Source organism: Harpia harpyja, chromosome 6, assembly GCF_026419915.1.
Source record: "Harpia harpyja isolate bHarHar1 chromosome 6, bHarHar1 primary haplotype, whole genome shotgun sequence".
Classification (NCBI taxonomy): Eukaryota; Metazoa; Chordata; class Aves; order Accipitriformes; family Accipitridae; genus Harpia; species Harpia harpyja.
Genome location: NC_068945.1, coordinates 12031576 through 12057323, shown reverse-complemented (window position 1 = coordinate 12057323; position 25748 = coordinate 12031576). Strand labels below are relative to the sequence as shown.

Sequence of the window (25748 nt, the reverse complement as noted above, 5' to 3'; positions counted from 1 at the left end):
TTTAGCAAATATTACCATATGCTATTGCAGATGAAAATCCAGTGTTTGGTGCATATATGAAATGATCCAAAAGAGTTAACAAGAACTAAATAATTGAAACTATCTTTAAAATGATCAAGAAGTTTTACCCATCTGTCTTTTCTGCATCTTGGCCCATAGTTTATTACTGTTTTTACAAACCAATGTCAAAATACTCTTCCAATAGAGTTACTCATTTACTTTCTTCCCTTAAGGTCTGCAGGTCGTTCCAAGTTTTATTTTAGAGTGTACCTGATGCATTAATGAAGTGCAGCATATGACTTCTCAGTAGGTACACAGCTATTGCTAATTCATGTTGCCTATTAGAGCATTTCAGACAAAATTTGATAAAAACACTCTTAGTAAGCACAGAAAATATACTCTTTTTCCTGGTATATGAATAGGTTTTAATTCCACAAACATTCAGAGAGATCAGTGCCACACAAGTCATGTCCACTTGTTTAACTTTATTTAGACTGTTGTCTTAGGGGTCATCACTTCTGTAACAAATGCTTGAATTTGCATTACCCTTACTGAGAATGAACTTTTTTTAAACTTTGACACTGAGAGGCTGAGGGAACTGGGTTTGTTCAGTCTGGAGAAGAGGAGGCTTTGGGGTGACATAATAGCAGCCTTTCAAAATCTAGAGGAAAATCAAGGAGATTAGTGCCAGGCTCAGCAATGATGTATGGTAGGAGGACAAGAGACAATGGCATAACTTGAAATGAAAATGGTTCAGACCAGATATAAGGAAAAAAATCTCCCCAAAAGGACAGTCAGACAGTGGAGCAGGTTGCCAAGAGAGGCTGTGCAGTCTCTGTCCTTGGGAGCTCTGAAGACCCAGCTGGATAAAGCCTTGAGAAACCTGGTCTGAGCTCAGAGCTGACCCTGCTTTGAGCAAAAGGTTGGACTAGAGACCTCCTGCAGCCCCTTCCAGCCTGGATTTTCCTGTGGTCCTGGAAAAAAGCTTATGAGCTAAGATTTTTTTTTTTTTTTTTTAATCCAGTCTTAGTCTTTGACACAGTAGTGTGGATCAGTACATGTTTGTCCAGAGCTCTGCTTGCTAGGCTTTTAACAGTACAAAGAACTCTGCGCAAAGATGGTCTTTAAAGTCACCAGTATAGGCGGATTTCTTTGGAGAAGGTAATTTCTTTAACATGTCACTATAGTAGTAATATTTTGTTCTTTATTATCTTGAGAAACTCCACGTGCTTAACAGAAGAGGTTGAACAGTAATGTTGGTGCAAGTCTCTTCACAAGAATGCTACTTTATTTGGACCCTTTGGAGTTTGTTTGTTGGGGATTTTGGGGTTGGTTTTGGTTTTTTGTTCTTGGTGTTTTGTTTTTTTTTCCCCGGGAGCCTTGGTGCTTTAATTACCTCATTAGAATCCATGGTAAGGTTTATCAATACTCCACCAGTGTGCCTACCACAGAGCCAGGAAAGAGGACTGTACCTCCTTCCTACACTCTCAACACCTTCCCTCTAAGTACTGTACTTTCTTTCCCCATGCACTTTGGAGAGCCAAGCTAGTACTTTTTCTCATAATCAGAATATATCCTGGTTTTGCGAGACTTTTTTTCTTACCATGTATTTTAAGAATATTTCTTTAAACAAGGATCATTGTACCAGTAGGCACTGGCCATGGGAAGGGAAGAGGTATGCCAAAACTACTAGGGAAGTTGCTAATGTCAAGGGAGAGTTAAGGGCATATCTCAGGGATTCAAACATCTTTTTCTTAAGGTTGGGGGTTTTATAATACTGCTGGCTTTTTAAAAAATAACAGCTTCTTGTTGGTTTTGAAATGAATTCACCAGGTCTTCTTTTTACTTCTTTTCAATGCAACTGACTGCAAGTAAAGTTCAATGTACTGTTAGAATTCTTACAGCTTTTGAAAAGGTTCTGTCTAGTAGTTTTCACTTCTGTAATAGATGATGCTAAATTTTCTAAATTGTGTAATTTTTTGTTTGATATGTGGAAAATAAAACACTGGCAAAACTATATGAAGCACTGAAAAAAAGAGACCATTTTTTATTTTCTGGAATGTGAACTTTAAATTACTATGCCTTAAATGTAATACACAAATATACCATACAAAATTGCATATTCTACTCTTACAACAAAATTGTTGATTCACGAGTTTTTATACAACTGCATATCATCATGCAATTCATTAAAAATATCACATAAAGTCCACTTAAAATCAGTAGTAATAGTATAATTTCTGTTGATTCATGGAGTTTCTCACCCTCCAGTAAAATAAAGGAAATTCTTAATCAAAAGAATATGGGGAAGAAAATTCTATAGCAAATTTTAATACTTGCAGTATCCTCAACATATTTAGAAGGCTGGTTGTTAAGTAAGTTTCTTACCAGATGCATGATGCAGGTTTTATTTCCCTGATTTTAAAGTTTGAGGAAACAGGTGGAGAGGTTAAGTTTTTGATCCTGGATGAATAAAAGCGTAAGTCATTTTTTTATAGGATCTGTAGTCTTAAAACATTCAGAAGTACCATAATTTTTTTTGAGAACTGAACATCAAGATTTATTAAGATCATCAAGCTATCAAGGTCACAGTCAGTGCTAGTGTTAACAGTCAAAACTGTAAGTCCTTCTGAATCCTGCCCTATACTGTGGCAGTGCCTACTTACAAACTTGAAAAAAATCCTTCCTAATTGCTAGAAAGTATTGCCTGAAGTACAGGAGGTGAAAGCTATAAAAAAATGAATAGTTGTCTACTAGTATAAAAGTGTAATGTGAGCCAAGTTTATTCCTTACACAACATGAAGTAGTAGTTGTAGCATAGGGTATTATAGCATACAGTGGCTACACAGCCACAATTTTTGCCACAGCTGTACAGCTGCATATATACATGCATGCACACAGGAAAAAAAAAAAATTGTATTCATATGCTTGTATATTTGAGGCATCCATCATGAGCATTAAGCAAGTATGGTGGTTAGATATGCTGTAACCTATTTATACGTGCATGGGAACTAAATTGCAGACTCTGCCTTAAACTGGGTTAACTGTCTTTAGAAACAGAAGTACAGTTTGGGAGACAAATGAAACAAAGTTTCCCATGCTGGGGGAAGTGTTTTGTTTCTGTAATCATAAAGGAAGTCCATTGGGTTCTTTGAATTTGGTTCAGTTCAGTTTTTCTTCTTTCAGTATCCTTCTAACACAGTTGTGCTTTTTTCTAAATCTGATCCTGTGCTGTAGCCCAGTCCGTGGCCCAGGCTTTGTCCTCAGTATTACACAGTGCTTTATAGAATACAAAGACAAGTTCTGTAGTCTATGCTTTTTTCATATTGACAAGTGTCTGTTCTTTTTTTAATATTATCCTTTGCCTTTCAGCACCTTTTCAGAGACAATTTTTGGCAGGTTGATAGGTTTATAGGTTTATATAAACCTATAGTTTATAGGTTGATTCTCTTCTTGACATCTGGAGATAGAAGTTCAGTAACGTCAGCATTCCTTTCTGGTTCTCGATTGAGCTGAAAATGCTGCATTTACAATTGCTTTCTTTTGGATCTTCTTTTAAGTGGTTTTGCTGTAGCCAGCAGTGTTTTCATCATGTCAGTTGGGCAAAATATTTATTGCGACATACATACAAAATTAATGTTCTGTCCTGCCATTTCCAGGTGAACTGGATTTTGACAGTGGACAAATCAGATCCAACTCTAAACTCTTTTAAGATGCTTAAGATTGTCTCTGTCATTTCTGAATGTATGAAGCTATTCTAGTCAAGAGCATTGATATTCATGTGGGTTGAAGCTGGGCAAAACCCTTGGTTCATGGGGATGTTATAAATAAGTCATTTGTCAATTTAGATTTACTGAGCTGAGCAGGGCTGGTTGATCATTTATACATATGTCAAACTGTAAGAGGACAAGCGTACATTACTTGTCATAGGCCTGTTTATTATCTTCATTATTAGTGCCATTTCTTAGTATTTCAAAGTTACCATTTTTCTAATAGAGACTGTATCACTCTTGATTTGTGATGACCTCTTACCATGCTATAATTTTGGCAAAGAGCCTCTGTTTGCTTTGCGTGCTTAATGCGTGCTTAATGCTGACACCTCTACAAATACCTCATCTGTGACCATACTTTTTCAAGGCCACTTTTAATGTGCTGAGTGCTATTTTGCTCTCAAATTCCCTGGGCAGAATCCAGTTTGCTCTGGGCACTGTCAACAAATGATAGGGGATTTCAGATGAAGGGCTTGCTCACAGGGTATTTAGAAAGGACACATAGGGTAACTAATACAACTCCAAAATTTTGGAGAGTAATAATGCATGATTTTTCCCTGTCTTAGAGTTGTTACACAATTCAATATACACTAACTAGGTGGAGTGGCTTTGTCACTCATTTAAAATATTTTACCTCTTTTGAGCAGACATCATCAAGAAAATCACCTTCTGATGGGTGTTATCTTGGTGTTTTTCCACATTCAAGGGAGTAATGTGTGACACTGTACAGTGACACTGTAGTTGTGCCCTGCTTTTCTTGGCTTGTTAGTAAGCTTCCATGGGATTATTTACATTTGCTTGGTGTGGTAGATTATGCTTACTACCTTTCGTTGCACCCACTGAAACTCATAAAGACTGTAAAGCGAGAGAAGTTCCTAGCATATTCTGAGCTGGATGTTTGTCATGCATATACATTCCCTCTCAGTAGTTTGTTGTTAATTTGAACACAAGAACACAAACATCATTGTACTTATTGTCTTCAGATAGGTTCCAAGGATTTTCCCTGTGGGTTAGCTCTGTTCGTAGTGCTCTTTACGTCAAGAGAAAAGCTTCAACTTCCTTTCTACTTTGTTGAATTGTGTCCAGTTAAATCAAATTAAGGCAGTGTTTGAACACACAACAAAAGACACATCACAAGGATATAACCCAGGCTTTGGTAAAAGCCAGGGAGAGATCTCCCATTACTTCAAACCAATTATGCCAGGCTTAAAACCCACTGGAGCTAGTATAGGCAGGTCTTCTGCAGCCATCTCCTGTGTGGTGTTATGCAAGAAGCTTCCATAGGGCATAGGTGTGAGTAAAGTGCACAGCCAAAACCACATCAATCATTTACACTTGTTCTTCTTCCTTGAGAAGAACTGTAGTGAATCTGGTGGGTATGTCTCTATAAGGAAGAAGAGCTATAGATTTAGTTCCTGGGGAGCTGTGCACGCCCTATTCTGGCACCCGTCCGCCTCTCAGTGAATTCTCTGAAGCGACTGCCAACCAGTGTGAGGTATGCTGATGAGACAATCTATGCCTAAATTTCCTGCCTGTAACAGATACTTCTACCTTCCTTCACTTAGGTGTTGTGACTGCAGAGCCAGTATTCATTTTTAAGGCATCCAGGTATTACAGTGAGAAGATTCGTTTAAAGCTTATTAATAATGAAGGTCTCAGTTCTTTATCTGGAACAAACAGTAAAATAACTGCAAGCATCCTACAGACCAACCCACCATCAGAATTCAAGAGAAAGCTCAGTATTTGCAACACCTCTAGACAAAGCTTGCTGTCCTTCTGGGTTTTTTCCTCTACCCTGGCTTGGATCACCCATTTAAAGAGACCTACTAGATCACTCAATCTACTGTAAGCCTTGAAAGCTCAAGTCTGGGTCCTTCTGCACTGTTAGAATCATAGAATCATAGAATCATTTCGGTTGGAAAAGACCTTCAAGATCATCGAGTCCAACCATTAACCATGCCCCCTAAACCATGCCCTGGAGTACCCTGTCCACTCGCTTTTTGAATATCTCCAGGGATGGTGAATCAACCACTTCCCTGGGCAGCCCATTCCAATGTTTGACAACCCTCTCAGTAAAAAAAATTTTTCCTAATATCTAACCTAAATCTCCCTTGCCTCAACTTGAGGCCGTTTCCTCTTGTCCTATCTCCAGACACCTGACAGAAGAGACCAACACCCTCCTCACTACAACCCCCCTTCAGGTAGTTGTAGAGAGCAATAAGGTCTCCCCTCAGCCTCCTCTTTTCTAGACTGAACAGCCCCAGCTCCCTCAGCCGCTCCTCATAAGACTTGTGCTCAAGGCCCCTCACCAACTTGGTTGCCCTTCTCTGGACACGCACCAGCAGCTCAATGTCTTTCCTGTAGTGAGGGGCCCAAAACTGAACACAGGACTCGAGGTGTGGCCTCACCAGTGCCCAGTACAGGGGAAAAACCACCTCCCTGCTCCTGCTGGCCACACCGTTCCTGATACAGGCCAGGATGCGATTGGCCTTCTTGGCCACCTGGGCACACTGCTGGCTCATATTCAGCCGGCTGTCAACCACCACCCCCAGGTCTTTCTCTGCCGGGCAGCTTTCCAGCCACTCTTCCCCAAGCCTGTAGCGCTGCATGGGGTTGCCGTGACCGAAGTGCAGGACCCGGCACTTGGCCTTGTTGAACTTCATACGATTGGCCTCAGCCCATCGATCCAGCCTGTCCAGATCTCTTTGTTGTGGGCAAATGTCCAGGCAGAACGCATATCTAGGTGTATACAGTTCTGCCTGTTACAAAAAACAGGGTCTGTACTCAGCCATTTGAAAAGACCAACATAGTAGAGAAGCACATTTATAAGGAGTACTCCTCCGACTAGTCAGGCAGAGTGTACCTGCAGTATTGAGCCCATTCAGATCCCCAGGTTAGATAGCTGCTGCCATGCTTTATCAGCTTCATCTGTTGGACGCTTAACAGCTAAACAAACCACTTGGGGAGCAGGAAACAGGCAATAACTGCACGAACAGCCTAATGCAATGCAGAAAGTCATGCTTCTTATGGTTTTGCACCACTGGCTTTTGAGACTCAGTGATGAATTAAATAGGCCATGCAAAGTTATCAGGGCTGGATGTGATACCAAGCCAGCATACGTCTGCCTTTTACAGAGCAGCAACCACATGGACAGTTGCATAATGTTTTATTGTACTTAAACTGTTATTCGAGAGCTGGCTGTGTAAGTTACTTATTATCTCTAGTGGGACTGTATACAGGACTTGTGGTAAAAAAAAGTAACTCCTTTTGCCTCCAAAAGCTTTTTTTTTCCCCCAGAGCTTTTGTTTTCAGTGTGTGATTCGTCACTGCTCAGCGTCTTATGTAAACCTTTATTCCAGTGCAAAATGGACTTAAATGGGACACGGTCTAAGCACTCTGAGAATAGCTACAAATGACCCCTTATACAGGCCAGTGATTCAGGCCTGACCCTGTGTTTCTTCTGGTTCCACTGTAGTTATGAGAGAGCTTGCAAACAGGAGTATGTCCTTAAATACAGGGTTTTGTCTGCTAGCTCTTTTCTTTAAGCATGTCAGTTCTCATTTTGGAATCCATCACTGTCTGCTGTGGTTTGGTTGGGTTTTTTTCCCCTAGGAGTATACAATGATTTATTTGCAAACTGCAGAAGCTTTGGTCTCCCACACTAAATTGTCTGCTTCCAGTTCTAAACCCTCAGTAACTCTTCAGACAATGATTTTATTTGTTTCTGCTGTGTATGCATTCATGTTATTCACATTATCATTTGGTCATTGCATCAAGCCACTTGCCTTGGTCATCAGCTGCAGGATATCTGTGTAGTTTCCACCATGAGGGAATTTCACAAAAAAATTGTAATCTATATTTTATGCATCTTTAAATCAGAGCTGTACTTTACCTGTACAGCTGTCTCAGGATAAAAAGATATAGCCGGTATAACTGAACCCCTGAGGAAAACAAACAGAATAATTTTTATTGTGCTTAGGCTCATCTTTGCTGGTATAACAGTGCAGTGAAAAATGCATCCCATAGCTCTAGTTAAATTTACTATAAAGTCTTAAAATGCTAATCTAGTACCTGGCATTATAGAATGCATAAGCAAAGAGAAATGTTAGAAAAAATGTGATGAACACAAGCTTCCTTGTGGTTAACAGCAAAGCCTTTTTACAGTGGTAGGGGAAAGTATGCAATAGCATTTATACCCTTTTTTGTTGCCACTTTGATGTAAAAGATCTCATATCAAGGAGAACTGGGCCTAAACACAGTAAAACTGTGGTGACTTTCTGAGTTTTCATTTATTTTCTTTGAGCAATAACCATATCACATAGCCATGAGACACTATCTAGTTAGAAAACAGATGAATTTATAGGTCAACTAGATCCAGCTGGTTCCTTTAACATGTTTTTCTTTATGCCATTCTAGCAAACAATGCACTCGTTAAAAACCTAATTAATGCTAGAGCGGACAAACAAACCAACAAAAGAGGCACTTAGAGGCACTGTTCATAGGAGTTAGAGATGGAAGAGCTCCATTAGGTCATCTGCCTATTCCCATAATAGTATAAGGCTGTTCTCCTCAGTCAGAAGGGAAGAGTCGGTTAACTGAGCAAGAGGGTAAAGACAGAGGAAATAGCACTGGGGAGTGACAGAGCAACAAGAGGGTCATAGGAAGGAAAACAAACAAAAACAATATGAGCAGTGGGCTTAGAAATCAAGGTTAAAGCACATTGCATTTGGAGGTCATTCGCGTAGAGGATTTCTTTAGAGTGCTTGCCTATTTCTGTAAAGAAAATAGGATTGTATGGTTGTGCAGGGAATGTATTAAGACAGAAGTAACTATTGAATAAATGGACACAACACAGACATGTATAGCTGCTTTATGTCCTGTATTGGATGGAGCTGGTGGCAGGTTTTCAATATTTTTCAGTTGGGAAGGATCACAGTTTAGACTCCATGTTGTGTGAGTGTAATCCACAGCTCATATTGTAAATTTTCTGAAATATCTGGCAAAATAATTTTAGCCTGAAACTGAACAGGTCCCTGGTCAGGTTCTCTTTAGAGTTAGTTACAACAAATTAATCTATTTTCTATTTCTGGTGAACTCTTTTCTTCCCTTTAGCCTTCTTGATAATCCAGTTTGTCAAGCACACGTTCTTTTTGGATTTCAGAAGTAGTTATCCTTCACCTTGCCTAGCCTTGCTACGTTTCAGGTGAACTGATACAAGCTTTCTTGTACAACAGGTTAGGCATTACTGAACTCATTCAAATATTAATTTAAGCACTGAGTGAAAAAATTGGCATTATTTCCTGGAGAGGTTTCTCACCTGAGTGCTGACTGCAATGACTTTACTTTGGCAACATGGTCCTGCATTTATTTAACCTCATGAAACCAACTTGGTCTGCTTTTAGAGTTGTGATATAGCTATAAATGTTACTAAATATGAATCTTGGATGGACTAGCTGAATATTTCCATTTCTTTATGTTTTCTGTTTTAAGGGTTTTTTTACCAATAAGTTGTGCTCATATAATCTGAATTGTCTTCTATTTAAACATAATAAAAACAGTGATACTTGTTTTAAGAGGAGCATATTTCAGTTTTATTCAAACTATTCAACTTGCTTTAAATTAAACCAAGTAACCTGCTCAAGCCAGAAGATAAGTGCCTGCACAGTCTTATGGACTAATTTAATGATAATCTATTTAAATTCAACCTTACTTTATGCAATTCAGCTTTCTTAGATAAAGAAAATCTTGTATGTCCTAAGCCCTGATGCTTTCACTCTGATGCAAAATTATCATTAAATAATGTAGAAGCTTTGTTTTCCTGCTATGCTAGTTGCCTTCTATTTTTCTTTATTGGATACTGTCATTACACTGCCTCACTTTAACCAACATTAGCACCAGCTCAAGGCTGAGCAAGCAGCCACAGTAAGGTGATAACACCCAGGTGACAAGGCATCAGAGCATATATATGTTAGGTAAGAGTAGTCTTAAAGAAATGTATTGGAAGTGCAGAAGTCAATACAAATGAGAATTCTTGGCAAACTAAGTAAAAAGCTAAGCACTGAAACTGCGTATGCCAAATTGTCCTTTTTTTTCCTTTGTGTGGTTTTTTGGTTTTTTGTTTTTTTGTTTTTTTTTTTTCCCAGTGCTCATCTGTGCACACATTGAGGTGTATCATTGGAGCTGCTCTGGGATTTGTGCTGTACATGTTCTTTGAATTCATTATTGAAGACTGGCAAGCCAATACATGGAGAGTGCTCCAACTTAACAAAGATACCTCAAAGATCTCTGTTTGGTTTGATAAGTGGTTAGAAATACAATTTAAGAATTAGTCTTCTTGTTCCTTCTGTCTTGATTTTGAAAAGAGTAGATTTAAAAGAAGTTTTGTGGGTAAGGCGTGCCATGCTATCATGTAAATGACCCAGCCCAATGAACGTACTTGGTGACACTTGCATGGTACCACATACATATGTGTATGTTCACGTTCACATACATACAATATAAAGATAGTATTAAAATATTTTTATATCATGCAACTACTCCCATGACAGCTGAGGTAAACATGCCTGGCTGTTAGATTCCATAAATGATCTTCCTGAGCTCCGAAAGTCTTTCATAAATGTCATTAAGTAAATATCTTTTTAGTTGATATTAAAAGTAGTATTATATGAGTTGGCCCTGCAGCAATATTCAGAATTTCTCTCTCAGTCTGACAGCGGGTGGATTTTTTTTTTTTTAAAGCCATGAACTTCATTACTGTTTTTTTTCTGCAAATTCATCTTTTATGTGGTATGGCTGTCAAATTGTATTAACATTTCCTAGGGGCAGATGAAAACTGTTTTGAACTCATGGAAGTGTTTTATATGACTGTAACAATACACAGAATATGTGGCATTTGTGACGTTGGACTCTATTTTATACCTGGAATTTGTGCACATTGGACTCTATACTTGCAATAGAAAGGCAACTCTTACTTGTATGGCTTTGGATGCCGAAGTACCTGTCATCACACACCTGATTTGGCTCGTCTGTAGGCAGTACCATAGAATAAGTCGTGTATTGAATTTATTGATCTGCTAGATTCCTGGAATCTGATAAGTATTCTCATTTCATTATCCTTCCAGTGTAAATCAGAGCATGAAATATTTCTTAGACACTTAGTAGCCAGAAGCAAGCACAGGAAAAAGCAGTAAGACACAGTTTTTTAGCTTGGAGAAATGTCTCAGAAAGGACTTTCTTCACTGAAGACTGTTTTTCATATGACTTCTGACTGAGAGGAAACTCCCACTCCATCTTTACTGGGGCCTGATGACTGTTACACGATAGTCTTGGTTTTAAGTTTCTCTGCATAGCAGGAGATGGGGTTGCCTCAGTAGAAGGAACTATATGCAGCCATAGTTGTGTATCTGTGGCTTATTTGCTTCTTTAGGTTCTCGTCCTCCATGAATAGCCAATGCCTGTCAACAAAGCACTGTCTACAATTCTTTCGTGGGCATGAAACTGGGTTTTCAGATGTTCCCTGTCACTGGTAGTACTCCACCCAGGGCACTGGTGCTGTTGATGAAATTCTCACTCAGAATGGAGACATCAGAGCTGTCTGTGAGCTGACTTGGATAAGCATGGTGAAACCAAAAAGATGACTAAGGATTTTGTGAAACTGCAGATCTTGAGTTGTTTTGAAAAGCAGCCAGTATGATTTCCTAGCCGAAAATGTGAACTCTGCAGAAATTATTTGCAGTTTATTTCTTTATTCCTACTTTCCACTAGGGAAAGTTTTCTGTTCCCCAGTGGTTAGAAGAGCGATCAAACAACAGGAAAATTAAGTGAGCAGAGAACTGATTAAAGAATTAGATTTCTTTAAAAAAGGGTGACAAAGTACACAGCATATAGAGTTAACTGCAAATTATTTTTTCAGAACGGGTGCCATTTTTTTTTTTTTAAATAATGTCATACACATTAGGTTAAAGAAGTGCAGTTTGCAGCTTAAGTTTACAGTGATGAAGCTTCTGATAATCTTCAGCTCTTATTTCATAACTGATGATGAGCCTATGGAATAATGGGGTAGCTAAAACCTAAGAACACCTAAGTTTGACAAAAGATCTCATAGAGTCGCAGTTTATAGAACAGATAATTCCAAATGAGAACAAAGACATAGGTGCTACCACTGGGTCTCAAAAGCCAGCAAGAGTGAGGGCACAGGAAAAACTAAGGCAGACTCATGTAGTCTAGGAAGTCTAGGGAGTTTAGGGAGGAGATGGGCCTATTTTTCTAGCAGAAGGTCCTTTCAGCTGAAGGACAAGTGATCTGACTGCATAAAAGAGGTAGATTCTCTGTTTTGAAGAAGCTGTGAGATGCAGGAGGATACCCTAAAAGATAAGCGTAACTAAAGGCATGGCAAAATGGTAATAGTGAAGCTGATTGGGTGCTCTTGCAGGTCGATACTTTGGCTACAAGGTCTCATGCCTGTAACACAATAGCAGTCAGAGAAGGTGTGCTGAAGACAGCAGGGAAAGCCAAGAGGCATTGACTGGAGCATCCTGATGCTAAAAGATGTTGAAAATACATATGTCCAGTGCAGTCTGAGGACCAAATGCAGGAGTTGAATGTTCAGGTTTGGGAAAGCTCTAGCAGAAGTGCAGGTGACGACTGTTAAGTATAAAACTTCCAAAAGTGCTGGCAAGTGTTACACAGAAAATGGTCCTTCACATGTTGGCAGGAGACTAACCCCCCTAGGGCTTACCTCTTCTTTATATAAGAGTGAGATTGGAAGTAAGTACTAATGTGAGGGAGCACTATTATCCAGCTGAGTATATTGTAATTACTTTTGCAAATGCTAAAGGATTTGCAATTATTATTATAGCATTGAGATCTTCTGTAAAAGTAAAGACAGAATTACTCATCACCAGGTCTTTATTTTAGTAGTGTTTCTCAGTGATACAATGACATATAAAACCCATTTTTTAACAAAATTTAATCTAGTGTAATGCTTTACACTTTTTTCTCATACAGGCTTTACAGTAATGATAAAATCAATGTGCAATTTCAATATTTTTGAAGGAAAACTGTGAAATACTGTCCTATTTCCAACTTACAAAAAGCAGTTACATATACCATAAATAAAATGTTGTTAGCTCTACACTACAACATAGGAAATACTGTCATGCTTGTGTAATTGCATAGCAACTTGATACAGACTTGAGTGACTTTTGAGGGGACATTGGCCCGGTGGCTGAAATGCATCTTTAGGATAATATCAGTGTTTTATATCTACCATGCTATTAAACACAAAGGGCGAATTTATGCTTGGCCTATCTCCCTTGGCAATGTTGGCACTACACCAGGAAGTAATTTTCCCTATTGCATTTAACATGTTTCAGATTTAAAAGCCATGCAGCCATTAAAATATGACTCCATCAATTAGAAAGTAATTGTGGTATGTCTTTCTAGTGCTAAGGGATTAAGTCAATTTGATCTCGGTGCGGTTAACAAAGGCAGTTAGCTACTTGTTTTAAATATGAGTTAAATCTGTAAAACATAATGATTTCATGGAGAACAGGATTAGCCCCATGGCACATGCCCAAAAAATGGGCTGTTGACTTCACTGAGTTCAGTGGGAACCTTGAACTGAAGGGCAACACGATTGAGGCCCTAGGGGCTGTTCCTGTAGGTGGTCCACACTTGAAATTCACATACAAGTTTTGTATCTTTTTAAAGATCATGAAAGAGAATATTAAACTATATCCAACTTCGGTTCTCTCTGTGTTGATGCCAACACTTGCTTTAGGGCAACTTCATAAAGCAGAGATGGGAAGAAACTGAAGCGTAATGGTTGAGTATTTGTCAGTATCTGCTGTCATGAGTAATTATGATTAGAAAATCCAATTTTGCATTAGATATTAGACAATATTTGCATATAATATAGATATTTGCAACTAGATATTAGACAAAAACTAGCAATGGAGCTGGATCTGCTTGAGAAATTCTTGTTCCACAGCTGGCAGTTACCATCCTGTTAGCTGGTAACCAGCATGCTCTCCATCCTAATTCACTGCAGTGCAAAGAAAAATCAGTTGGCTTAATCTGCAAAATACTTAACTGTTATAAACTGATGGTGTCATGAAGGCCTTCTGGGATTTTACTACTGAATTTGGAAGTATTTGAAGGATTACAGGGAAGGCAAGGACCTATTGTACAGTGCTTAGTTCAGACTGTCCATCAGTTTGGGTAACACTTTAGTCCTGCTAGGGTCTGACGCTGAATGCCATTGAACACTCTACCAAAAAGACTTGTCTTTCTGGAGTAAAACCTCCTAAGCTTTAAGGCAAATAAAACATATTTTTAATGAGGTTTTAAGGTAAAGCATATTGGTACGTTGTAAAGAGATTTGTGATTTCTCTCGGCAGATCCTGCTTTAGTTGATAGGAAGGAGCCTGTAGCTGTGATTGCGTGTCTCGCTGTAGAGGGTTAGAAAAAAAAAGAGGAACAGAAGGGTTAAAGCTGCTGGTGAGAAAAGGCAGGAGGGATGTTATGGCCTCCCTGGGGCGTTTGGGGGGGAGGGGAGAGGAAGTGAGATCTGCTGTGGCTGGGAGTTTGCTTTTTCTTTTGTTGGTAGCAAGCCTGCTATCTGTTAAAGGCCCACTGAAGATACCGCTTTTTTTTTTTTTTCTTTTTCCCTCCCCATCTGCTGTATCCCCAAGATCTGCAAAAAGGGGAAAAAATCATGTTATTTGCCTTGTGTGTGTCATGCTTCAGAGCCCATGAGCCATGCGGCCCCAGTCCTGGCCCCACAGTTTGGTGGCTGCTGCAGGACTGTGGTGGCTGGTGTCTCCCTGGCACTGCCATCCACCCTGCACGCAGCCCTCCTTGTAGTGTGAGGGCTGCTCCCTGGTTAGGAGCTTGGGGCAGGGATCTCACAGGCTGACCACGAAGGGTTTCCTGTGCACCTCCTTCCTTCGGGGGATTATACCTTTGACCTGGGGCTTTCCCACCTGGGCTGGGACTTCCCACCCAAGGTGCAGTGAGGGTGAGAGGCAGCCACCAAGCGATGAGCAGCCAGTGCAGGCTCCTGCCGGGGCTTTTCCTTTGTAGGGTTGAAAGCCCCTTACCTGTCAGCCCTAGCAAGGACATCCCTTACCTCTGTCTTTCCTTCACTCACTTAGAGAGCCCCCCTGACCAGCCTGACTGTTTCCCCATGCCCACCCATCCCGGGCCTCATCTCGGCAGCTAGCCATCCCTTCTGCCATCGCCTCCATCTTGCCAGTTGTGCTTCCCTTAAGCCATCCTCCCAACCATCCCCTTCACGGCGCATCCCCCAAACAGTCTTGCTCCTGGCACCTTCCTCCCTCTCCCAAACCTCTGCCCCCACTTCACCTTTCCAGCTCTTTCTTAAAGGCTGCTCAGAGACAAGAAATGCTGTCAGGGCTGTATTTGTCTCTTTTGCTCCATGTTGTTGGGTATAATATGCATTTACTGGCAAGGAAGGTCTAGCTAGTGCAGGAGGGTCTGCAAAGATGCTAGCCTGATGCTGTGGAAACTGGGGATCTTGCTTTTAGGTAGATGGCTTGCACCTGTCTGTGGTATCCCTCTGTTGCTAAACAGAAGCATGCCTAGAACTATCACTCCTTTTCTTTCAGTTCCTTTCTAGCATGGCCAGTGGCAGAACCCTTAAGTTCAACATAGTAGATAATTCAAAATATTCTGATTATAAATTTATATAGGTGGGCATTCCTTAACGCTGTCTTCATTTAATGAAGGATTTAACAAAAACAATCCTTTCCCTTTTTCTTCCATTCTGCCTAGTCAGGCTTCTCTGAAGAAAAGGCAAAAGCAAATCTGTTAGTGGATGTTTTAGCAGAGAAACTGGGATCTGATGGAATTGTGTAAAAACACAATTTATTTATTCAGCTTTGAATGAAAAACTTGTGATGTTGTCCATATCCTTCCACACTTCAGAGAGATAATGTAATCTAAGGCGTTCTCTCTCCCATAAAGCACTGAAATACAGTTGCACAAAACATTGCAACTGAAGTAAAACTAAAAGCCTAGAAAGTGGAAAGTTGTGCTAAGAAACTACCAAAAAATTCTTTCTAATATATTTACTGATGATGAAGTCTAAGTGATCGTTCAATACAGTCTGTTCCTAAAAAGAATTAACTGAATGTGTATCAACTTTTCTGCAATGTGCATTGAGTTTGATTTCCTCTGTTTTTATTTCTTCTAGGGCTGTCACAATGAGTGCATGGCTGGAGGATGTTCAGGAGAAACAGCAAAGCATATAACTGAATCTTTCAAGGTATGTTGTTTGTTAAAAGATGAGTGTCTGAAGCATTTCAGTAGATTGTGCCAGACAGCATCCATAACATGGTAGTGATTGTTGTGCAGGTGTTCATAACTACTGACATGCTTGAACGTCATAATTTTGTAAATCTGTAAGCTGCATTTGCCGAAAACGTTTTCAATGTAGAAATTAAGAATGTTACAAGAAGAACTTTAATTTATTATAGTTTCAGGTACTAGCTAAAAGGTTAGTAGTCATTAAGCAAAAATTAAAATGGTATAGGTGATTTTATTTTTAACTCTGATCCGCTTCAAAAGCAATAGAAATAAAGATTGATTCCCCCCATTAAGATTTTTTTCCAAACAGAGTCTATGTAACACTCTGTTATTTGTTAAACTTTGGCATTATAAATGGTGTTCAAAAGTAGGTTTTTCCATTTTGTCTCAAAGATGCAGAGCTAAGATTCTCAGAAGGACTCCAAAGCACACCACAGCTCTGGCACATTATCAGCACTCAACAAGCAAACAGGGCTATGATAATAAGGAATGCTGAGCAGCTGCCAGGAACTGACATGGAATTGAATCCCTCTTTTTTTTTTTTTTAATTTTAATGTTATGCTTAGAACTGAGCTCAGTGAAGATATCACTCTTCTCTACATCCTTCCTGAATGCAGTGCTAGTAACTAAGAACTCATTTTAAACACTATATGGACACAGATGTCAACTTTTAATTTTCTGTTGGAAATGTAAGGCCCATCAGCATGTGCTCCTTTGAATTGTACCTTCTGTCCTCATTCCCTTTTTCTTTTGCCTCTCTTTTACACTTCTTTTGCCTGTATTCCTTATGTCACACATCTCTAATTCTTTCTCTCCCTCTCTTTCCCTGCTTTACAATCTTTAAAAAGCCTCGTCTATATTTTGCAGATGTTTAAAAATAGTACTCAGAAAAAGGTGACCTCACTTGTGCTTTTTCAGCAGTTCCCTTCCTGTTATTGCTGACTATTGTCAGCAGTACATGAGACAAAATTATAATGATACACTTTGTAATTGTCACGTTCTTCCTGATTTTTTGGGCAGCATCACTGTTGTGCAGTCTTCTGAATTATGCTTAAGTGGTTATTTCCCTTTTAGTTGCCAGACTTTAACCAGATATGGAAAATAAATGCTGCAGAAAATGTGTTGGACTCCTTGGTAAGATATATTCTGATTCTGGTCTCATTGAAAACAGCAAAGAATTCTTGAGAGCCCGTGACTACAGAATTTCCATGCCATGTAGCAACATGCCATTTAATTTCTTTTTCCCCATTCTCAGCCCTTCCCAGTTCTTCTCTTCCTCATTTCTGTGCATTGTGTCTCTCTGGCAATTCTGCCCAAGAAGGAAGATTTAGGATGACTTTTCAGCCAGGAGGTCTGATTTGGAAACTGTTGACAAAAGCAGGCATGCAACTAGTTTTGAAACCCCAAGAATTCACAAATATGGAGTGCAGAGTTGTTCTGTGAATTCACCTTTAATAAATAGACAAGGTAGATCTCAGTAGATTCATTCAGTAGAGTGTACTAGTGTATTTAAAAACAAAAATTGCTTTACAGAGAGGAGACTCTTGTGTAACTGCATTGTACTGTTTCCTTCCACTCATTGGTGTAGTCCAGAAGGAAGATAGACAGAGTGGCACCAAACTCTGATAGTGTTTGGGTCATAGGTGAACTGGGCACAAACTAAAGCAGACTTAAGGCAGATTTAATTATACCAGCAGTCAAGCAGGTACTTTACCAAAGCTCCAAATATTGGGTGGCACAAACTTGGTTTTAATCCAGCTTCCTTTCCATCGATACTTGTGTGTCAGCCAGAATGGCAAATCATTGTAGTGGAGAGTCTGTGTGAGGGGGAAAAATACATTAGCAGGTGGGACAGATGGTCATAAAGGGTATAATACCAGAAAAAACAGCTGGCTCAGGCTGAAGTCTAATTTGTAAGTCCGTTCTTGCCTTATGGCTCTGTTTCTGAAGATTAGCTGCAGTCACCAGAAAGGGGTACAGCTTTTTAGAAAATATTCGTACTGGGGGGGGAATGTATGAAAGTTATGATGGCAATACAGGTACTGATTGCAGTGTCATGCATTATAATAATCATTTTCAGTCTCTTTAACTTCATTGTCAAATTAAAAAGAAAAACTTTATAAATGAAGGAAGAAATAACACCAGCCAACGACAAATAAAATAGCCTGGATTCATTCTAGGGATCTTCACAAACATTTCTGTGGAAGACAGTTATGATTACAACTTCAGAAACAGTAGCTAATAATATTTCAAAGTAATCAAGTTGACCCATGGGGCTGATTGTGCTGAAGAAAGCTGCAATTTTGTGCCAGTAACCCAAGTAATCCAAGATTCTGGGAATGCAGAAAACAGGGTATGGTTTTCTTCTATACTTACATAAAATATACTGTTTAAAGTGGATGATGCCCAACATTTGAATGCCAGATTAACCCTCTGAAGACATTTCTTTTTAGAATGCAGTGCTGTGCTTTTTAGGTGGGGTGTGCTCCTTTGAATTTTACTGCAATTTCTGCCTGACTTGGACAGGTGGACTCAGGGAGTCCCTATACACTGGTAGGGAAGGAATGAATGTTACCTACAGCTTCTAGCAAGCAGTGAGCACCTCTCCTAGTTGCTCGCTGTTTTCGATTCTCATGGGCTTCTCTTAAGTCAATAGGTCAGAATTGGCACTTTGTTCATTTTAACTGCTACTGAGCTACCTTAATTTAACTCACTTCTGCAGTTAAAAATCTCATCCTGACAGGTCTGGGATTTACAAGATACTTAATGTATCTCATTTAGAGTTGACACATGACCAGTGAGCTTGGAACAGATAAGAAACATCGAAGGAAATAGTGATTATGCTAGAGTTTCCTGTATTGTAGAAAATGTCAGATCTCCAGGATTTATCTACCCAGCTCCTTCCACTAGAGTGAAATCTTCCTCCCTCCCCTGACTGTTGTATGCACATGTTTATATATTTGTTTATTTAAATAACTGGCTGTGGTTTGTGACCATAACCCAAGAAGTTATACTTGTAGTTTCTACCTATTGTCAGCACTGGATCTCTAGGAGGGGAGTATGAAACCAGTAACGGGAAGTGCCGTCACCCTCTGTACCACTGAATGTATTTTGGAATGCTGAATCAAGAAATGCACATATCTGGTTTTGCTCTTATATGTGGGTTTTTTTCATTCAGAAACACCATGAAATAGCACACAATTATGTGTAAGGCACATAATGTTTATGATTAAAACTCTGGTAATTTCTTTAACGCATTCATTCTGGTTATTGTACTGTCACAAGACAGAACGAATGTTTGGATAATGTAGCGGTCTATTTCCATACATAACTCTAATTTGGTTTCCTTTAATGTATGTATTAGATCTGACTTTGAATTCATAATACTTGGTCTTAAGAAACTAAAAGCATCTATGATTGCCTGCCTTTCCCCTCATGTTATCAATCCATATCCAGAAAGATAATTTTAGTTTTTATGTAACTTTTTGTCATGGAATACATTATCTCTTTGAGAAACTGATACATAGAACACTTTAAGAAGGTATTACCTACTCCTATTATGTTTCTCTGTGTTTTAATGATCTGAAGCTATGTAGAATTAGTTGGGCATCTTAATGGTGCAAAGTTCAGTTGTTTTGTTTTAATTTTTAATGGCCTATTTAGCATACCAAAGTGGTGCAAACCTTCTACTGGCTAGTGTGCTACACCAAAGCAGAATAAAGTAGCTGTAGTTTACAAGTGAATCTGGGTTGACTTGCTAATATGAAGACTTCTGGTAGTGGAATGAAAAATGTTTAAGTGGAGCTTCTGTATCTGAATGGCTCATGTTACTCTAAATAACTGTGAGTGTTCCCACACAGTCTTCTGCAGACAGACCAAACCTTCCCAGGCTCCAAGCCAGTGGGATGTGAGCCCATGGCAGACTGGAAGCTATATAGGCAGGTTAGTGCAGTGCTGTGCTAAAACCAATAATCCCTGTTGAGATCTTGGACTTGCTGGGCTACATACAGTGCTATGCTAATATGTTTGCATGGTTTCCAGTTTGAAGCTAGCTCACGTCTAGCTGTGTCAGATGCTGGATATAGTGAATTTTCTGTGATGATGTATGTTTTAGTATTTGTTTCTTGCATTGCTATAATGTTTTAGAGCCCAGGTTGTGAACTAGCTGACATTGTGCTAGGTATTGTACAAATTAGAACATAAAGATTGTTTCCACACTGTAGGTATAACCTACAAATAAGCAACCAAAATCTCTGACAGGTTTTCCACAGAGTTAAAGCTGTAGTGTGTTTTACCTCTGGATGAAGTATGAAGAAACTGAAAATTTATTTCCAATGCAGGCATTTGTGGTTCAAATTGAGAGATTGCCCACGGAAGTTTTACAGATGTTGATCTTGTTCTTGGAGGTGTCTTGACACAAATGTAGTTGTTCCTTGTAATAGGACCTTTAGTTGCATGTTTTAAAATGTGTAGCCTTTGCATGACATCATTGTGAACTTGGTTGGCTCTATGCAAAACATATTGTGCTGATTCCGGTTCTCTGCCTTGTTTCATACAATAGCATTAACAATAAAGAATGGGTCTATATCTTACCCTGGAAACATTAGAATTATAAATAAGATAGTATTATAGGCGTAATCTATGCAGTAAAGATGTAGGTTAGATGTTATTGCAATATACAGCATTTCTTGTTACATAGTGTACGTTAGAAAGAGTTGGAAAAATTCCTTATTTTGTGGAGAAAGATATGCCTATTTTCAAAACAGTCTTTCAAAGGAAAACCTAATTATTGCATTTTCTATGTTTACATTAATGAAACTACATTACTGTGATTCAATACCATGTTTATACTAATGGAACTCATGTGCGTCTATAATTTGTGCCAAATATAGTGGGATATAGGATTCCTTACTCTGGGAATTGGGAGAGGGACCATTCTGAGATATTAGACAGTTTTAACCTTTATTTTAGGAAACTATGTTATATGTGAAAAGGCTTCTGGCAAAGAATAAACAATTCTTCAATTCCCTTTTTTCAAAGAAAATTGTTTCTTCACCAAATTTTCTTCATTCTCCTCCAATGCTAAGATTAAAAACATATGAAATACAGAATAGTCTAATTTTTTGGAACATTTTTTTAAAATCTGAATTAATTGACTGTATCACATTGGCACAACATTAGAGTGACGTGGTGAAAGTTCCAGTCCGTGAAGAGTTTAGAGTTTCTCTTGTGTTTTCATTTTATATGAGAAGTAGGTAAATTTTCTGACATGCTCAGAGCATATGAATCAAGGGAACACTGAAATGTTTTTGGAATGAGGACATATATGCATTATAGTTACCACATTATTTACAAGGCTAGCAAATATAAAGCAGTTTACATGGTTTATATATTTTCACATCTCTTCCTCTCCAGCTTGTTCTCAATTTGTCATTTTCTACTGACATCAATAAATTATTTGCCTGCCAAAGCATATGGGCACTCAGTGAGGCTTTTTGTCGTGTTGCAGCTGTTGATTATTCTGTGGTTTGGGGGCTAGGGGAGGTGTTAGGAGAATGCCCTACATTTCCATTTTAAATTCTATATTAGACCCCGTTTTAAATTTTGATTGATAAGATAGAACATTTCCTTTATGTTAAGTTGTATGGGCAAAATTTTATTACAGAAATTTACCAATATCTTCATGCTGTGATGAGCAGTAGCTCCCCAAAATGTGTATATAGGAAAGCTGCTTTTATGTAAACTGTCTTGAAGCAGTAAAAGAAAGACAGCCAATTGGATATCTATATGTGTGTGGGTAACATTACACAATAAGTCATCTCCAAGTGTTTTGTGTCTTAGAACCATAGGCCATCTAGTCCATCCTCCCGCTGAAAGTGGACTCTCGTCAGCACCAGACCAGGTCAGCTGTGGCTTTGTCCGTTAAATGCAGTGCTGCACTACTTTCTTTAAGAAAATATTTTTTTCTGATGTTCAGTCTGAACGTCTTAAGCTAAAACTGTCAATTACCATTTGGTAGGTCATCTCCATATCATTTCCATGGAAGTACATAGCTGTAGCTACTGTTAGATCAGGATGCCAAGCTAGAGGCCAATTCTGTTGTTGTCATAACAGTATTTAGCATTTGTGGACTGCGCATTTCTGTAGAAAAGGTCATTCTGATTTTATCTTGATTTCAGATGAATCTATTCACTCTAGCTTTTCATCATTGGCAATAAAATGATTTGCTTTTTGTCATGTGTTGAATCAAAAAAGATTGTTGAGTAATAATATTATTAGATCACAGTCCCTTCATATCACTTGATTAGGCCTCCTAGCAGGGTACGTATGTGCTGCAGAATTACTTCAGGTGATTTACAATCAAATCTGTTCCCTCATCTTCACCTGCCAAGAGGGAAGCCAGCTACAGCACAGCAAAGATTGAGTGCTGGGTGGTTTCTGTGGTATTCTGCGTCCACACAGGTATTGCACAATGCCTTTTGAATATTACTAATAATAGCTGGGCAAGACTGACTTATGTATCTGCTGCTTTCATTCCACTTATTAGGAAAGTAGAGATGTAGGTCACAATAATTATCAACACACAGTGCGCTTACAGTTGAGCATCCTGTTTTGATGAAAGAGAGAAGAAACAAAGCCCAATATGTGTTAATGAATGTTTCAGTGGTTGTTGGTTGCTAGGAGAAAGTGGCTTTCCTGAAGAAGACCATGCAAGTTGCATGCACAGGTGGAAGGTACACTAATGCAGCTTAGTATTGCTGATTGCTCTACTTGGCACATCAATATTTCTAAATCAAGCTTGTTACCACAGAGTAGCAGCAGTAGTGTCACTGCTTCAGGATCGTAGTAGCCAAGAAATGCTACTTAGCAAAAAGTTCTTAGTGCTGTGAAAATAATTCACCATGATTCTTCCATGATACGCTAAGGGATGATTTCACAACAGTCTTCAAGTGGGTTTCTCATGCCATCAGGAACCCATCTATAATGTGGCATTTGAGATATGTGGCAGCTCTCTTCAGTTTTAGCTTGGTGGCAAGTAGTTCCATGTTTCTCTTCAGGTGGGTAATGTGCTTCAAATAGTTGCAGGCTTTTAGCAAATAGGTTTTCTAAGCTGTAGTAGAGAAACTGATTGTCCCATTATCTGAAGCCGTAAGATTTGTAAATAAAGCTAATTGTCTTCTGCAAATAACAGGAGCTGTTAGCCAAGATAAAAGGAAGATGCTAGAAGAACAGCCATGGGACAGTTTGGCTGATTTATAGCACAAAGAAAGTGATGCTTATCTTCTTTTTAACTAGGAGTTTAAGATATAGCTGGTGTGTATAAAAGCACAGAAATTGTACTAGAATTTTGGAAATTCCATTGGCTTGTATCATTTTCTGGATTTATTTTCCCCAAGGTGAAGAATTGCTTTTAGAATGTAGGGCTTTAGCACCAGCCAATGATTCCCAAAGGAACCTATCTGACTCCGAAAGTTATAAAATCCATGATGTACATACCTATTTCCAAGAATTCTTAAATTTTAATGTCATTGTGATAGCAAGTCCCCAGGTTTGATATTGAATGTTTTCTTTGCTGAACACACATCAATAAGAACTACAATTTAGGAAAAGAATTTAGTCTTTTTTTTTTCCATAGGATTCTGTTGGCCTTTCTGTTTGCTTTTGAAATCATGTCTATATCCTAATTCTCATGAACTAACAGCCTAGAGAGCTGGAAGAGTTTTATCTTAATCCCATATTTAGTCCCTGTTTCTAAGAAAGTACTGAATGGAAGGAACTGGCAAAATGTGGCAGTTTCAGTGGCAGATCAAACATTGAAATTCATGGCAATTTGTAAGTTTACCTTGTGTCTACCAGTGTGAGAGGGAGATGGGATAAGAGAAAAAGCCAGGTGTAGTTAACTGAATGTTTGAAATTATTCCTGTAACATTTATGTGAGAGACTGTACCATGAAAACCTTTTATATTCCCAAAAGTTTTTTAAATTCCACATGAAATGATAAATTCTGAATGCCTTCATTCCATGAATCCACTTCCTTGCATGTCTGCAAGCTTATTAAAATCAGGGTAAGAAGATTTAATTGCAGCTGCTTAGGACTTCGACATGTGAGATTATGATTCTATTCTCGGCTATTCCACATAACATGTTTGTGACTGGCCAGGCTACTTAGGCAAAATATTTCCAACTTGTTTGTCTGAAATTTAGACTTGCAATTCATTTCTTCCTTCAATATGGCTACTTCTTTTAGAAAAGCTTAGATGTAAATATCTCAATTTTTGTTTCACTTTCTTCATGTGAAATAGAAATTATGTTTCCCAAACCAGGAGACAGTAGTGTCTCAAATATTTGTGGACACATTTTTAAGTTTTGTTTTCATACAGCATTATTTGAACATGTAAAACACTGCGCTGCTGTACAAAAATGTGGTATCAGTGAAATGTCACAGATCTCTCTATTCCAGTTTTGTGTCACAGGCCAGTGTGAGCCCTCAGCTTGTGTTAGGCTCAAACCTTCTCCCAGGCAAACTCTTTTCTAAAAATGGAACATTGTGTTTATGCTACAATGCAGAAATACAGTGGTTGTGAGGCAAGGAGCAGCACAGCATCAGGAATTGCATTAACTAACCTGTCAGATCTTTTGAGAAGAAGCAGTACATACTCATAGTGAATAATATGAATAGGGTAATTAGTCAATGTATTCCATTAGTGAAGAATGGTCCTAGTTTTGTGTTTATGGAAATGTTTGAGTATGAGTCTATGAGAGGACTTTCAGTACAAGGAATTGGCCTATTACAAAATTCCAGTCTGTGATTCATTATACGGAATTGCTTCTTTCTAATCAAAAGCCCAGGTACACCTACATTGCAGACATGAAGTGCAGTTGCATGGCCAAAGAGGATTTTTATATAGCTAACTGGACCAGCAGTAACAGTGGGCTACAGCAGTGTGTTTTTCAGTCCAGTGCAATGACTGCATTAAAGCCTACTCACACTTCCTCCCTATTCACACTTTCTGATCACCCCACTTAGTTAACTGGAATAGCTGTTAGTAAACAGAAGTAGTTTATAGGACCAAAATGCAATAAAGTGTCCAGTTTCTGTTCCTATGTTTAATAGTCTTATCAGCTTCTTGGTGGTTTATATTTCAAAGAGGTAGTCATATTTGAAATGTTTTATATAATTCTTTGATAGATGAGATACTAGATGACTGTTCTTCATAGATCTGAAAATACCATTAGCTGGAGTAGAAGAGAGAGACCCCATTAAAATCAAATAGATGCTTCCTTAAGAATTCCCTAATATCATGTAGAAGGTTTCCTTAGGATCTGTAGGAACCCCATTCCTTCATCTTTCTTAACTCTATAAATATGTATTTTCTGAAACTTGTGTCAGTGGAGAACAGACTAATGAGTAAGGGACAAAAAAACCCCAAACAAACCCAAACCATTACTAGTCCATTTAATTTTCCTGAAACAGTAGAAAAGGGTGAGGCTATAAAGATTTAGGTAGTTTTGCCTCCCTTACAATCCAAATTCTTACAAAGATGGAGTAAGGGGTCTTGATTAACTTGAATGGGCTTTGGATCAAATCAATGGGAGTTGGTGCAGGGCAACATTTTAGCAACATATGGAAAAACTCTAAAAATTTAG

General features: G+C 38.7%; 1 protein-coding gene across 3 annotated transcripts in view; it reads left to right on the top strand.

The window, feature by feature from the left end:
- BCAT1 (branched chain amino acid transaminase 1) overlaps positions 1-25748 on the top strand; it is a 75699-nt gene that overhangs the window by 10272 nt on the left and 39679 nt on the right. For all 3 annotated transcript variants that reach the window (XM_052789127.1, XM_052789126.1, XM_052789128.1), the window contains exon 2: positions 15988-16059. In XM_052789127.1, coding sequence (XP_052645087.1) covers positions 16006-16059 — 54 coding nt within the window. In that variant the 5' untranslated portion in view covers positions 15988-16005. The remainder of the gene's footprint in view (positions 1-15987; positions 16060-25748) is intronic.